General features: G+C 39.5%; 1 protein-coding gene across 2 annotated transcripts in view; it reads left to right on the top strand.

Moving 5' to 3' along the window:
• Nucleotides 1-16,097, top strand: part of SDCBP (syndecan binding protein) — a 32,936-nt gene that overhangs the window by 15,155 nt on the left and 1,684 nt on the right. The window contains exons 2-8 of one of the 2 annotated variants that reach the window (XM_055432736.2): nt 1,400-1,465; nt 7,726-7,804; nt 9,063-9,172; nt 11,819-11,980; nt 13,585-13,760; nt 14,993-15,164; nt 15,800-15,891. In XM_055432736.2, coding sequence (XP_055288711.1) covers nt 1,415-1,465; nt 7,726-7,804; nt 9,063-9,172; nt 11,819-11,980; nt 13,585-13,760; nt 14,993-15,164; nt 15,800-15,891 — 842 coding nt within the window. In that variant the 5' untranslated portion in view covers nt 1,400-1,414. Of the gene's footprint in view, nt 1-1,399; nt 1,466-7,725; nt 7,805-9,062; nt 9,173-11,818; nt 11,981-13,584; nt 13,761-14,992; nt 15,165-15,799; nt 15,892-16,097 lie in introns of those variants that run through there. The other variant, XM_055432735.2, reaches the window with a different exon arrangement.

The raw sequence follows: 16,097 nt of genomic DNA, 5'->3' as shown, positions 1-16,097 counted from the left end.
TTGTGGGGAGAAATATCAATAACCTCAGATATGCAGATGACACCACCTTTATGGCAGAAAGTGAAGAGGAACTCAAAAGCCTCTTGATGAAAGTGAAAGAGGAGAGTGAAAACGTTGGCTTGAAACTCACATTCAGAAACTAAGATCATGGCATCTGGTCCCATCACTTCATGGGAAATAGATGGAAAAACAGTGGAAACAGTGTCAGACTTTATTTTTTTGGGCTCCAAAATCACTGCGGATGCTGACTGCAGCCATGAAATTAAAAGACGCTTACTCCTTGGAAGGAAAGTTATGACCAAGCTAGATAACATATTAAAAAGCAGAGACATTACTTTGCCAGCAAAGGTCCGTCTAGTCAAGGCTGTGGTTTTTCCAGTGGTCATGTATGGATGTGAGAGTTGGACTGTGAAGAAAGCTGATCGCCGAAGAATTGATGCTTTTGAACTGTGGTGTTGGAGAAGACTCTTGAGAGTCCCTTGTACTGCAAGGCGATCCAACCAGTCCATTCTAAAGGAGATCAATCCTGGGTGTTCATTGGAAGGACTGATGCTAAAGCTGAAACTCCAATACTTTGGTCACCTCATGCGACGAGTTGACTCACTGGAAAAGACTTTGATGGTGGGAGGGATTAGGGGCAGGAGGAGAAGGGGACGACAGAGAATGAAATGGCTGGATGGCATCACCGACTCGATGGACATGAGTGAGTGAACTCTGGGAGTTGTTGATGGACAGGGAGGCCTGGCGTGCTGTGATTCGTAGGGTCGCAAAGAGCCGGACACGACTGAGCGACTGAACTGAACTGAAGCCTGTAATACTTTGAGAATTTTGTTTTAAATCACTACAAAAAGCAATTAATGGTCACTAAAAATCATTGAACAATATAGGAATGTTTAGAATATAAAAATTACTTTCCCTTTTATTCCTCCTCTGTTTCATTCATGTCTCCTATGGTGTGTATTGTTTATATATGTTTATGTAATATGTGTGTGTGTATATATATATTTTCGTAATAATGAGGTTTTGTACATAGATAACATGTATCAGCTGTTGTAGATTTTTGTTAGAAGGATATAATTCTCGTTCAGTTGCTAAGCCCTTGTTTGTGTAAACTAGATGAGTCGCATAATTGTTCTTTGATTTTCTAAACTATGGAAATGAAGGGACTTTTATTCAGGGAAGTTTAACATTTGTAATGAATATAGCTCGAGAGAAAGGTAGTTGGCAACCATCAGTCAGCAATTTTTAGTATAACTAGATTGTTATATCTTTTGTTTTGTATTTAAATCTCGTGTTAAACGACGTACACATGTTTATGTGTATGCTGCTGGCCCCATGTACTATTTAAATTTCAGTGAAGTCTGAATCACAGACATTTTTTGTTGTTGTTTTTCTTTAGAAAAATCCTGCAAAAATGTCTCTGTACCCATCTCTTGAAGACCTGAAGGTAGACAAGGTGATTCAGGTATGTTTTAAATACTTTTTTTCTTCCATGTCCTTTGCCATACATTCTGATTATAGGTGAAGTGAAGCGAGAAACTTAAATAGCAGATGTATTTGTTCAATTTTACACTGCATAAACTCAGTTTTTCTAACTAGAACGTTAGAAAACTATAGATTTCTTCATTTCATTGTGAATTAATGGGTGCGAGATATTTTTTCTTTGAAATGTGACTTAAAACGCTTGAGAAGTAACTTGGTTTCATGACTCGGTTTAAGTACATTTTTAAGTTGGTAATATATACTGCAAGTTCTTAGATGTTCATTGTTTTGTTTAAAATTCATATGTGTGCTGTTGGGTTTTCAGGGATGACCAGTCTTTGAAGTAATTCTTTGTTTTCTCCAAAGTTAAACATTATCGAAACAGAGCGGCGCATACTGCTTTAGGAGTAGGAGTAGTGTAAGAAGAGCTCAGTGAAAGCTGAGCAATGTGTCTTCTTTTAAATGTAAGCAGCAGACAGTCTCTGCTACAGCAACAGAGAATCCTGCTCCAAGTGGCTGTGTAAGACAGTACAGTGATCCTAACACTTTCATTAAGCCAGGCATTTTTGTACTCTTGAATATTAGCTTTGAAGATAGTTGCTTCTGCTTAAGGAAGTTTGGGATTGGAATCAAGTCTTGCTGTTTTGTAAATTATTGTTATTGTTTTTAACTGAAGATAATTGTAGTGTTTAGTGAACCATCTTGTTTCCAGTTTACTTTCAACTTGGTCTTTTATTTCTGAACTTCTTCAGCTGTTACGTGTTTTTCTAATTTGACAAGATAAACACTTTATTCTGGAAATCTTTTTGATATGATAAATGTGATGAAAGTCTTTTCTGTTTAAGTTGTTAAAGTACTTCAAAGCTTCTTACCCTAAAGATCATTTTACTAGAGTTCTTGGCCTCAGGTTGCTCTAAATGAGATTGACTTCCTAATTAATTAGCATAAAATGTTTATTACAAACTTGTGAGAAGAACGCAAGAATACCAGTTTGTTTTTTTGTTTTTTTTTTAGACAAAATGTTCTTTAAGGGTAGAAAAAAATCGGCAGAAATAGTAACAAATGTGTGACTGAAATTGTTAGCCATGTGGCAGTGATTGGATGAATGTGGGGGAGATCATGAACATGTATTTCTCATCATCCCTCCTCTGGGTATGGATGGGTGGTTTGTAAAATCTCTGAAATCTGTTCAGTTGCCAAGGCTTTGATGCCTGACAGTTTTAAGTGGTTTATTCAGTCATCTCAAATCTGTTTTTTCTTTGCTATTTTGTCATTATTTTTCTCATGTGGTTTTTATTTCCACAGAGGTCATCTGAACAAGTATACTTTCTTTTTTAAAAAGCTTTTATTTGAAATATTTACCTTGCAGTGTAACGGTTAAGCCATTACTATGATAGCAGAGCACTAAATGATAGGATCTGCAGATAGGTCTGAGAGAATGACTCATTTCCTTTTCATCCTTTTTTGTTAGTTTTTATGAAATTGAACCTAAACAACCGTAGACTTTGAGCCGAGGTTTTTTATCTTGAAAGCAGCAGAAAAAGAAGGAAAGAGTTGATATTGGCAAATGTTGGATCAGAAAATGAAGAAGGCTGCAGTCCACCTCAGGCTGAGCTCTTCCAGGAGCAGCTCGTTGTGTCGGATATTTCCATTTCAAAGCCTTTTGTGTTCTGAGCACAAAGCTGGCTGCCTGGAGATGTGACAGAGAGTAAGGAGGGGGGAACATGGTTTTTAAACTGTCACTGGATTTGAAAAGATTCCCAGCCTGGCCACTAGCATCTTGGACTGCTTCTGTTTTTTCTTCATTTTCTGTGGTAGGTGTTACTTGGGTGTTTATTTTTGAGGCGCCTCTGTAAAGATAGTATTCATTTTCTGATCTTACCTTTCACACCGCAGTAGTGACTTGGCAATTCATATTCAAAAACTGTTTCACAGTAGCCATTAGGCTGTGGCTTTGAGCATTGTACAGCCCCTGCGCCTCTCTGTCCATTCCGAGTCTCAGATAGGAGCCGCACCTGTGCATAGCAGTCATCAGTGCCGTGTCACAGTGAGCAGAGGTTGACTGGTGGCTGCGCGAGTGCGGTGTCTTCTCATGCTCTCTGTAATGGCACAAACAACTGGCACTCCCCCTTTTTTTCACTAGTGTGAGATTTCAAGTGAGTGTGGAATATTTTGCTAGATTTAATGGCTTATAGTCCTTAAGCCTTTGTTGTACCATCTTTCTTTTATTTTTACTACAAATTGTATAGTAATTAAATATGTAACTTTGTGTTCAGAGAGCTTACTTCAGTATTCCTTGGATAAGAATAAGAGCGATGAATGAAAGAATAGAAATAATAGACCAGTATAAAAAGGATCAATTTTTTAAAGTTAGTAAATTCTGTTTTTCAGAGTGGTTTTAGGTTCACAGTAGAAGTGATGCAAGGTACAGTTTCCATCTCAGTGACCCTTCCCTGGGCACCCTCCCCCACTTGACGTGCACACCACACACCTCTCGCCCTACACCAGCAGCATCTGCGCCAGAGTGGTACACTTGCGACAGTCACTGACCTGCCCGGACACGGTGTTGCTGCCCCAGGTCCACAGCTACACTTGTGTTCACTCTCGGTTTGGACGAATGTGTGGTGACGTGGAGCCACCATTCGGTGTCACGTGGAGCACTCTCACTCCCTCACAGTCCTCACGCTCTGTCCGGGCCTCCCTCCTCCTCTAGAATGTCAGGGTTGGACTCATACCGTAATGCCTTTTCAGGTTGGTTTCACTCTCTCACTCTCTTAGTAATGTGCATTTTAGGTTCCTCCATGTCTTTTCATGGCTTTGATACCTCCTTTCTTTTTAGTGAGGAACAGTATTTTTTTTTTTCTCTTGGAGTTTATCCAAGAAGCAGTCCCCTGGCCACTAGCTCCTTTCAGTTGATAGTTGTTGAGAGAATTTTCAAAATTCAGCATATTTTGAGTTTGTGGATATATTTAAAATTATAAAGATTAGCATGCTGCATTTTATTTGAATTTAGATTGTAACATTATGAAACAGTAACAAAGAATGACTCAATTACAGTCATATCAGAACATTTGGAATCCAAATGAGTGATGTACTTGCAGTGCTTTTTGGACTTCCTTATTAATCTTCCATCTCTCCAGGCATCTTTGGGACTGCTCTTAGCATCAGTTTCAGAGCTTGATAATAAAGAGTATAGGTGTAAACTCCCCATCACTTAGTATATTTTTGATTAAGTAAAAAATGATATTACATCTGGATCTTACAACTTAACTGCCAACAGTGACATATGTCTGCTTGAGGAGCTCAGATGTATCTGTAAGGGAAAAAGGAACACTCCATACAACATGGGCTGTGAAGGCAGCCCTGAGGGGAGCTCCTGGCATACCTGCCCCTGACTAGTATGAAGTGCATATGTTTGCAAAGTTTTGGCAAGTTTTAACACATAAATTACATTTACTTTACCATGATTGTTATGTTAGTGATTAAGTATGCATTTTGCATACTTTGTAATATTTTTGTACTTAGTTTATAACATAACACCCTCTTCCAACAACACAAGATAAGACGACACATGGACATCACCAGATGGTCAACTGAAATCAGATTGATTATATTCTTCACAGCCAAAGATGGAGAAGTTCTATTACAGTCAGCAGAAACAAGACTGGGAGCTGAATGTGGCTCAGATCATGAACCTCCTTATTGCCAAATTCAGACTTAAATTGAAGAAAGTAGGGAAAACCATGAGACCATTCAGGTATGACCTAAATCAAATCCCTTATGATTATACAGTGGAAGTGACAAACAGATTCAAGGGATTAGATATGATAGAGTGCCTGAAGAACTGTGGACAGAGGTTCGTGACATTGTTCAGGAGCCGGTGATCAAGAACATCCCCAAGAAAAAAAAATGCAAAAAGGCAAGATGGTGGTCTGAGGAGGCCTTACAAATAGCTGAGAAAAGAAGAGAAGCCAAAGGCACCAGAGAAAAGGAATGCAGAGTTCCAAAAAATAGCACTGATAGATAAGAAAGCCTTCCTCGGTGATCAATGCAAAGAAATAGAGGAAAACAATAGAATAGGAAGACTAGCGACCTCTTCAAGAGTTACCAAGGGAACATTTCATGCAAAGATGGGCACAATAAATGACAGAAATGGTATGGACCTAACAGAAGCAGAAAATATTAAGAAAAGGTGGCAAGAATACACAGAAGAACTATACAAAAAAGATCTCCATGACCCAGATAACCACGATGGTGGGATCACTCACTTAGAGCCAGATATCCTGGAATGCGAAGTCAAGTGAGCCTTAGGAAGCATCGTTATGAACAAAGCTAGTGGAGGTGATGGAATTCCAGGTGAACTTTTTCAAATCCTAAAATACGATGCTGTGAAAGTGCTGCACTCAATAAGCCTGCAAATCTGGAAAACTCAGCAGTGGCCACAGGACTGGGAAAGCTCAGTTTTCATTCCAATTCCAAAGAAAGACAATGGCAAAGAATGCTCAAACCACCACGCAGTTGCACTCATCTTATATGCTAGCAACGTAATGCTTAAAATTCTCCAAGCCAGGCTTCAACAGTACATGAATCGTAAACTTCCATATGTTCAAGCTGGATTTAGAAAAGACAGAAGAACCAGGGATCAGATTTCCAATACCTGTTGGATCATCAAATAAGCGAGAGAGTTCCAGAAAAACGTCTTCTTCTGCTTTATTGACTATGCCAAAGCCTTTGACTATGTGGATCACAACAAACTGTGGAAAATTCTTAAAGAGATGGGAATACCAGACCACCTGACCTGCCTCCTGAGGAAATCTCTCTGCAAGTCAAGAAGCAACAGTTAGAACTGGACATGGAATAACAGACTGGTTCCAAATCGAGAAAGGAGTACGGCAAAACTGTATATTGTCACCCTGCTTATTTAACTTATGCGTAGAGTACATCATGAGCAATACTGGACTAGATGAAGCACAAGCTGGAATCAAGATTGCCGGGAGAAATATCAATAACCTCAGATATGCAGATGACACCACCCTTATGGCAGAAAGTGAAGAACTAAGAGTCTCTTGTTGAAAGAGGAGAGTGAAAAAGTTGGCTTACTCAACATTCAGAAAACTAAGATCATGGCACCTGGCCCCATCACTTCATGGCAAATAGATGGGGAAACAATGGAAACTGTGACAGACTTTATTTTGGGGGCTCCAAAATCACTGCAGATGGTGACTGTAGCCTTGAAATTAAGACACTTGCTCCTGGGAAGAAAAGCTGTGACCAACCTATACAGCCTATTAAAAAGCAGAGACATTACTTTGCCAACAAAAGTCCATGTAGTCAAAGCTATGTTTTTTCCAGTAGTCATGTATGGATGTGAGAACTGGAATATAAAGAAAGCTGAGCACCGAAGAATTGATGCTTTTGAACTGTGGTGTTGGAGAAGACTATTGAGAGTCCCTCGGACAGGAAGGAGATCCAATCAGTCCATCCTAAAGGAAATCAGTCCTGAATATTCATTGGAAGGACTGATGCTGAAGCTGAAACTCCAATACTTTGGCCACCTGACTCATTGGAAAAAGACCTGGTGCTGGGAAAGATTGAAGGCTGGAGGAGAAGGTGGTGACAGAGGATGAGATTGCTGGATGGCATCACTGACTCTTTGGACATGAGTTTGAGTAAGCTTCTGGAGTTGATGATGGACAGGGAAGCCTGGTGTGCTGAAGTCCATGGTGTTGCAAAGAGTTGGACACAACTGAGCGACTGAATTGACTGACTGAACACCTTCTTATACTTGGTAAAACATAGGTAAACATTTCATTGGGATATGCTGAAATGGTAAATAAATATTAGCAACTTAAGTATTTAAATTTTTAGGTGTTCTCCTGATGTATACTTACATAAATATGATTAAGCTTTTTTCTTTAGGTAAAAAAGGTACTTTCACTTAGGCTAATTAAAGTATAACTGTCATTTCATATTGCATTGTGAAAATATTTGCAGTAGCACTATGAAATATTGGTTATATGTAGAATGGTGCTTAGTCTAGTTTTTTTAAAATAGGGTTAAATATTTATATTTTTGATTTTTGGATTTTCTTTAAAAATATATTGCTAAAGTGTTTGAAATTAGAATTTATTAAAGTAGAGGGTTTTAGGGTTTTTTTTTTTTAATTACTGGATTTACGTTATATGAGAAGTTTAAGTAAGTCTCTATAGAGTGTTGTTAGAATTCTTTTTTTTTTTTTTTCAGGCTCAGACTGCTTTTTCTGCGAACCCTGCCAACCCAGCAATTTTATCTGAAGCCTCTGCTCCCGTCTCTCAAGATGGAAGTAGGTTTATTCTTTGGGTTCCTTCTCCTTGAACAGAGATAACTGTTAAGCCTTCTTTTACTGAAATAGAGAATCCAGGAGATATATATATATATATATATTTTAACATATACAGCATGAAATTGGCTGTTAAAGCTCTAGTAGTAAGAAGATAAAAATGTTTATTTCAAAACAGCCCTTTAATCAAGAAAGTGAACTGTGACTATGAAAGTATGTTTTATGACTTAATGAAAATTGTTACTTAAATTTCACCCTTTTCCAGTCCTTAACTTAGGAGTGATTCATTTATGAAAAGATGTAACTCCCTGAACTGTCCTCTGTCTCTCCAGGGCTGTGGGGATTGATAGAGTTCTCCTTTGGGGGAACTTCCCAAATCCTGGAGTCTCTACCCTGACTCCATACCTTTCTCCCTAGTCCCTTTTCCTTCTAAATTCATAGGAATTCAGGACAGAACCCTTAAATAATATGACTTCAGATACAAAAGGTGTGGCAGTCTAGATGGGAGGGAGTTGGGGGAGAATGGATGCATGTATGTGTATGGCCAAGTCCCTTTGCTGTCCACCTGCAACCACTGCAACATTGTTAATCAGCTCTACTCCAGTATAAAATGAAAAAAAAATTTAAAAAAACATACAAGAGGAGTGTTAAATATATTTTTATGGCTTGTCATCTTATAACATTCTTTCCTTTAGAAAATCCATAAATCATGTAAAGAGTTTTCGGAAATAGTATCTAACTCTACTGTTCAGTTAAATACTGTTAATATTTAAATGTACTGTTTCAAAGATTTCATTGCTGTGTATTCTTAAAATGATACGACAATAAAGTTACAAGCTTTAATTTTTTTCCCCCCACAGTTGTTTTTTTTGTAGAAGAATCATTTTATAGCTGTGTTTACTGAATTTAAAATATAGCTGATTTGAAGTGTACATTTTGGTCAGTTGTTCTTAAGTAGAGAGTCAGTGGTATGTGTAGAAAATTCCTAATTAGGTTTAAGAGAAAGAAAAGGGAAGATAACTTGGAAAAATTATTTCTAGTCTTGAGTGTTTAGAACTCTGAGCTTTCAGTTTTATTTTTCTGTTTTCCATTTCCAATTGTCATTACAGAGAAAGGGGTTTTCCAGATTACTAATTTAAATTCATCCTAGATTTTATAAAATAAATGTGATTTTTTAAAATACAAGTAAAAGTCCATAATAATAATGGTTTCTTAAAATATTCTTCTAATTTTTTTTCTCTATGTTTTCATTTGTTATTAGATCTCTATCCTAAGCTATATCCGGAGCTCTCTCAGTACATGGGCCTGAGTTTAAATGAAGAAGAAATACGTGCAAATATGGCCTTGGTCCCTGGAGCACCAAGTCAGGGGGTATAATCCTCGTTCTGAATTATATAAAATTATACTTTACACAGAGATACAAGCTAACTCGTCTTTGTGGCGAACTCACAAATTTATAGCGTTTGCATTGATCTCTTCTCAGGATTGCCTTCTAGGTATTGCTTTTTACATAGTCTACTTCCTTCTGTGCTGTTACCACTTTTCTAATTTATGAGGAGTTAAAGATTCAGGTGCCTTTAACTGGTACATTCTCCTCTGTCTTCTGCATTTAGTTACAGACCTAGTGATTCTGCTTCTGCCGTGTTTCTTACGTTCATGTTATCATTGTAGTCCTGCTGTAGCCCCATCCATGTGTCTATACCTCTAACCTAGATTGTTACCGTTGTCTCTGTCTCCAGTAACTCCTCCAGTTACTTGTTACATCAGTGAATACTGAGCTACTGCTAACTTTATCATTCTGAAATTCAGGTCTGTTATCGTTTTTTTTGCTCATAATCTTCTTTAAAGCTTCTAACAGTTTGACACATTCTTGGCTTAAATATAGTGTGTCTTAGTCTTTTGTTAAGATTATTGCTATAAGACTGGAAAAATGCATAACTTCATGAAGACAGCCTTTATGTCTCTGTTGTTGCCATGACCCCCATGCTTAATACAGTACCTGGCTTTCAATTTATTCACCAAATATTTATTGAAAACTTGCTTACATCAGTCAGGGTCCAGTTGGGACAACAGAAATCACACTAGATTTTTGAACAGAGATAACAAGAAATCAGAGGTTGAAGAATTGAAAAAAGCAGAACATAGAAAGTAGCTGCTTCTCCTAGAACTGGGCACAGAGGATGGGGGTTACAGTTCAGAGCCGACAGTGTTGGTGGAGGAGCCCCGTGAGCTGGGCCTCAGGGGAGGGGCCCTGTGATGGGTGCTGGTACCTCTGGGGCTGCAGGGAGGCTGTTCTGGGATCTGGAATCTGGGGACTGGAGTCACCTGCTGCCAGCAGCATGAAGGGCTGGCCCCAGGCAGTACTGGCAGGAGCAGGAAGCACAGGAAGGGGCAGGCACTGGCACCTCCTCCTCGTGAGGGGTCCTGACCAGAAAGCCAGTGACAGAAGAGGGCTCACCCCATAGGGTGGGTTTGGAAGGGACAGACAGCATGTGACGCTTGTTGTTGCCCTCTCTCCTCTTCAGTGTGTCCACAAGCTTCTTTCTTCATACAGTTGATGCTCAACAAATATTTCCTGGTAAGGGAACCGTAGTAAGTACTTTCAGCTTTACTAGCCACGATATGCAGAGACCTTGAAGGCTTTCAGGCAGAAATGAACTTGAGAGACCTGAGAGACAAGCCCTAGGTGATGGGCAGATGAGACAGAATGTGGTAGCAAATGCTTTGGGGGCTGGCATTGGAAGGGCTGTCGGGCCAGGCAGTCTGCGGCCTTCTGGACTGCGTGAGGGGTTGGGGGTCTGAGTTGTGGGAATGATAGATATAATTGATTCATTTAAAAAAGGGTTTCTGTGCTTGCTGTGTGGAGGAAAACGGAAGGGCAGGAGTAGATGGTGGTCATGTTTGCCCTTAGCAGTAGGGGGCAGTGGTCATGCGTTGGTCATATGGATCATGGTAAGAACACCGAGTAAGCACTCAGCTGTACTTGCTGGAAAAAAATTCTTTTCCAAAAGTAATACTCCAAAGCTCCTCCCGTTTGTCCTATGTTCCAGCTAAACTAAATTCATTTGCTTAAATTTTTCTATCCAGTTGCCTGATTTCTATGCTTTTATCGCTGTGATCATTGAAGTTTTGTAACTCAGAAGTTGTATTTCCTGGTACTGCGCTTGATTTGTAGTATGGCTCTTTGCGTGTGGTGTCCTGGTGACTGATTCTGAACGGAGACACTCGCAGCCTGTGTACGTGTGCGGCTGAGGTTTCTCCTCCCCGTCATGGCTGCTCTGAGCATCACAGGTGTCAGACCAGAGCTTTTCATGACAGGTTCTGGTTAAGACGCCTTGGTAACAAATATGCTCTTCCCTCACTGTCTTTGGTAGAGGAAAGGGTCCACTTAAAACAATAAACTGATTTTGGTCAAGAAAAAAAAATAAGGAATGTGAGGCCTGGTACCTAACGGAGTCCCTAGTACAGCTATTCTCCATACAGTTGGTTAATCCACAGATGTTTACTAAAAGGGACGAAAAATAACATGTGTCTTGTGTGAGTCAGCACTTCAATAACAGGTACTTTCAGTCCTCATAGTGGAGCTGTGAGGTAAGAAGTTTGCCTCTTTAATAAAAACTCTGAAAGGGTAAGTACATTGTTGAAGATCAGGCCATATAAAAGAACCCTGAGGAAGATGCTGTATGAATTTCAGAGGTAAGGTACAGCCTTTATAAAGTTCAAGGATAATATATTTGAGGTGAAAACAAGCCAGGGTACACATAAAACAAATGCCAGAGAATTCATTGGGCAACAGTCAGTCATTGAGTCTGCTGGAGATGGTGTCTGGGGTGGGGTAAGTTACCTGCAGAATTAGTTTTAAAAAACAAAATAGGGTCATTTTTGCAAAACTCAGATCTGAAGGAAATAATTGGCAGATTACATTTTAGGAAACCACAACAGAATATATTAAATTATTTTGGATTTTCTCAGGGCGTGTGTTTGCGAATACTGATGTGTTGTATATGTCTTTGACAGCAGTTGGTGGCACGGCCTTCCAGCATGAACTACATGGTGGCCCCCATCACTGGTGGTGACACTGGGATCCGCAGAGCAGAGATCAAGCAAGGGATCCGAGAAGTCATCCTGTGCAAGGATCAAGATGGGAAGATTGGGCTCAGGCTGAAATCTATAGACAACGTAAATGCTTTCAGCACTCTTGTCTGATTAGCTGTTAAGTGACCGTGTTATAATTTAAAATGTAAATACTTTAATGAATTGTAATGGTGCTGTCTGATTGGGAATACTTTAAATCTGCTTTTCCATGTGAGATGCTACCCTGTTCTGAAGAGGCAGAGCTGGAACTTGAGCATTACATCATGGACGAATTTTTTCGAGTCCTTTTTCTGGAATAAAGTTCACTAGTCTGCGTGTATTATAACATAGTTCATACAAGGAGAATGCAGACATTGAAATAGGGTAACGTGTGGAAGTTAAGACTGATAGGTGAGGGTCAGTGGTCTTGTGTATTTTTAAACTAAAAGAGGATCATGTGACGTAATGTGGTTTTAGGTTATTTCTATCCTTGAATTTGACTTTCATGCGGCATTTTCTGGGCAACAGTGACTTTCTGAAGTACATTACTTTACCTCTCACCTTACCAGATGGAAGAAACGAAACCTGGTTACTCTGTGGGGAAGCATTTAGGATCAAGGAGGTGCTGAGTCTTTACCCTGATTTGTGGGCTTCCAAGTTACTTATTGGGCTTTTTTTTAGTCTTTGGTCTCATTAACTCAGCGCATCCGGCCTTTGCACATAGATGTGGTGCCTGGTGGAAGATGTCTGAGGCCAGTCCCTGGCCCTGCCTGCCTCCCCAGAGGCTGAGGGCATTGTGTCTTTGCACACTTGTGGCTCGTGTGAGACCCATGAGTGTGCTGCTCTGGGAAGCTCGCACTTCACTGCCCTCTCTTCCTCCTCCTAGCGAGAGACCACTCTCCCCAGCTCCACCCCTGCAGCAGTGATCCTTGCAGTGGTTTGTCCAAAGCTTGTAGGTGTGGCCACTCTCCTGGGTGCCGCCCTCAAGTACAAGATGCGCGGCACCAAATCTGAGGCAGCTTAGGATGGAGAAGGGGTGCAACCTGTGGTTGCTTTCATCTCTTACCTGGCGCATGCCTTTTATACTTGGCTTATTTATAGTGTTCAGCATCTGAGATTGAGTGTACATGAGTAAAAATATCCCGTGGGTTTAGTTCTCAGTTACCTGTACTTGAGTTCTCTGTATTTACCTCATAAGTTTTTAAGAAAGGGGGTGGTATTCCATGTGCCTACCTTTTTAGGCTGTTTAATATTAGTGATTATGCGTAATTTAGCAAGTGGGTAAAGAAATTCTTCAGCTCAAAAGGTAAACTTGTGACCTTAACCTGTGACTTTTTTTAAATGAAACTTCTAACACTTTACTGTCTTTCCCCCTGAATAATGATCAGGTGCAGTACTACCTGTTTGGTATCCTGTCAGACTCATGGAACCTTACATTTATTATAGTAATTGACTTTATTTTCCTTAGTCTTTTTATTCCAAGGTGGAGGGGGTGATGGAAGTTGGTCAGGTGAGTCATGATGTGAGGTAGAAATCACCACTCAGATCTTACTGTTGCCTTGATAGCATTTTTTAGTTTCCCTCTTGGGGGTAATGAAACACACTCATGTAATTTTTCCTTTTTTTTAAAAAAAATTACTAGAGTAGCTGCCCAGGCAGTTGGTTCCTGATTTTCCAGCACTTAGTGCTTGGTGATTTCCATCCTCCAGGGTATATTTGTTCAGCTTGTCCAGGCCAATTCTCCATCCTCCCTGGTGGGCCTGAGGTTTGGGGACCAGGTGCTGCAGATAAACGGCGAGAACTGTGCTGGCTGGAGCTCGGACCGGGCGCACAAGGTGCTCAAACAGGCTTTTGGAGAGAAGATCACCATGACCATCCGGGACAGGTGAGCTGACTAAACACTACATGTGGACATTCAAGACTAGTTTTCCATTTTCTTGGGGTTTTAAGATTCTGGAAATACAGCATTTTGTTGCAGAAAATAATCAAATGTTATTGATTAGCTTTATATTTATACTCTTGCAGTTCTGTGTTGCTTTCACTTTCTTACATAGTTTGACTTTTTAAAAACAGTATTACGGTTTTGCATACACCTTATTTCAGAGCTTACAGAAATTTGTCTTTTGAGAAGTTCCTTTCCTGTCTTAATCCGTTTCTCTGGAAAGTAGAAGAGGTTAGAAAGGTAACAGCAACAGGTGTCTGGACCTTGCCCCCGGTTTCCTGCTCAGGGTGGATATATGGGGTCCTACAGGTTCCCAAAACCCAGCCTGGCCTTCTGGGTGGGTGAGGCTCTAGTCCTTGGTGGGAACATCATCTTCAGCTCATTTATAATGGAACTTGGGGTACCTGTACTACGGACACCACCAGCTTCTCCGCCATGCAGGGGTTGAGGGGCAGATCCTGTAACATGTTTTTAGCTGTGGCATTTTTGTTCATGTTGGTTCAGCTGAGTTTTACCTACCTTTGTGTTTTCACTTTGAATAATACATGGTAGGTATTAAGTAAACATTTTGCAGACAAATGGCACTTTTGCTCTTATGTGAGCAAAGTTTCAAAAAGTAACTTGGATCACCAGGAAGACATGACTGCTGTGAACTTCATAATGTAAAATTCAGATTTTGTCATGAAACGTGTGCAGTTAACAGGGTGTCAGTTCTCAGAGCAGACGCCATCTTTCTGAAGCTCCTCCCTTTCTAAGGGGCTGGGAGCTTCCATCTTACTGCTGCTGCAGCAAAAATACCTTTGTAAAGTTTTCAAAATCAAGATGTGAGAAATATTATAAAGATTCTAAGTATTTCCTAAGAAAAACTAAGCTCCAGGAAATACTAAAAAGATAATTTAGTTTTAATGATTTTTGTTCAAACATAATGTTAATTTAAAGGAAAAAGCTCATTGATAAACTGCATGAAGAATTGTGTTATTTCTTTGATACTTAAGGAAATCTTGGTTAGTCTAGCCATAATGGAGAGAATTTTTAAACTTTTATACAAGATGTACATACCAAGTTAGATAGTTTTGAAACAATTTATGGTAACAAAGTATCCAGTACAACAGTGGAAATCCAATGAAATGTTTACCTTGGAATTACAATTTTAATTGAAACTGTTATGCTCACAGGCCCTTTGAACGGACAATTACCATGCATAAGGACAGTACTGGACACGTTGGCTTTGTTTTTAAAAATGGAAAAATCACATCCATTGTGAAAGACAGTTCTGCAGCTAGAAACGGTCTTCTCACGGAACATAACATCTGTGAGGTCAACGGACAGAACGTCATCGGACTGAAGGTCAGAGCAGAACTTGTATTGTTTAGTTTTAGAAGTTTCTTTTTCATTTGTCTGTCAGGGTGGTGCTGTTATTGACCAAAATGGAGACATTCTTTGGGGCACTGGCTGTGCCCTCATGTTACCTCTGGAATTGTGGCCTCTGTACCGGGGGGTCAGGGTGAGATCTCTGAAGTCCCTTGAACTAGAATTCTGTGAAGACCTAGGCAGTGAAGATGTTGATGAGATTCTGAATGAATGGTTGCTTTTTTTTCCAATTGCTTTTTTCAGTCCAGGGGTTGTAGGAAATGAGCAATAGTTTATGGTTTATGCCCTCTACAAATTCCTAAATAGAACTATTTTGAGGTCTAAAAGTTTTCATTAAGAATTAATGTTAGCAGAGGGGATGTGGTAATATTGTATATGGGGACAATTATTTAATCTCTAGAAAAAAAATGCTATGTTGGCTAATATATTCAACATAGTTTACTTAATTTTGTTACTACTAATGAAGTTGTGATTCTAATGAATTAAAACTTGGTAAAGAAACAGGATTTTAGAGACATTAGCAAAACCTCAGAACATACATATTTCTTTACCAAGAATAACTTAGTTTTATATTTAATAATGCCTCTCAGAATTTTCATTGTTTTCAACAGGACTCTCAAATCGCAGACATATTGTCCACAGCTGGAAATATAGTTACTATTACAATCATGCCTGCTTTTATCTTTGAACACATTATTAAACGGTAAGTAGAGAATTCTTTGACTTGATTCTATGCTCATGTGATTTTATAGAGGCTCTGTACTTCTTTAATTTTCAAGGTTCTCAAACCTTTGGTTCTTCAGTGGATGACATTGGCATTATTTAGAAATTTGAAGTATTTAAATTATTTACATTTTGGAAGTCCTCAGGAGTGAGGGCTGGAAGCTGAGGAGAGAGAATAAAGCAGGA

The sequence above is a fragment of the Moschus berezovskii genome, chromosome 16 (genome assembly GCF_049115385.1).
Source record: "Moschus berezovskii isolate FMDL1 chromosome 16, NW_MosBer_1.0, whole genome shotgun sequence".
Lineage (NCBI taxonomy): Eukaryota > Metazoa > Chordata > Mammalia > Artiodactyla > Moschidae > Moschus > Moschus berezovskii.
The sequence above is the reverse complement of the archived record's forward strand: the minus strand, read 5'-3'. Positions and strand labels throughout refer to the sequence as shown.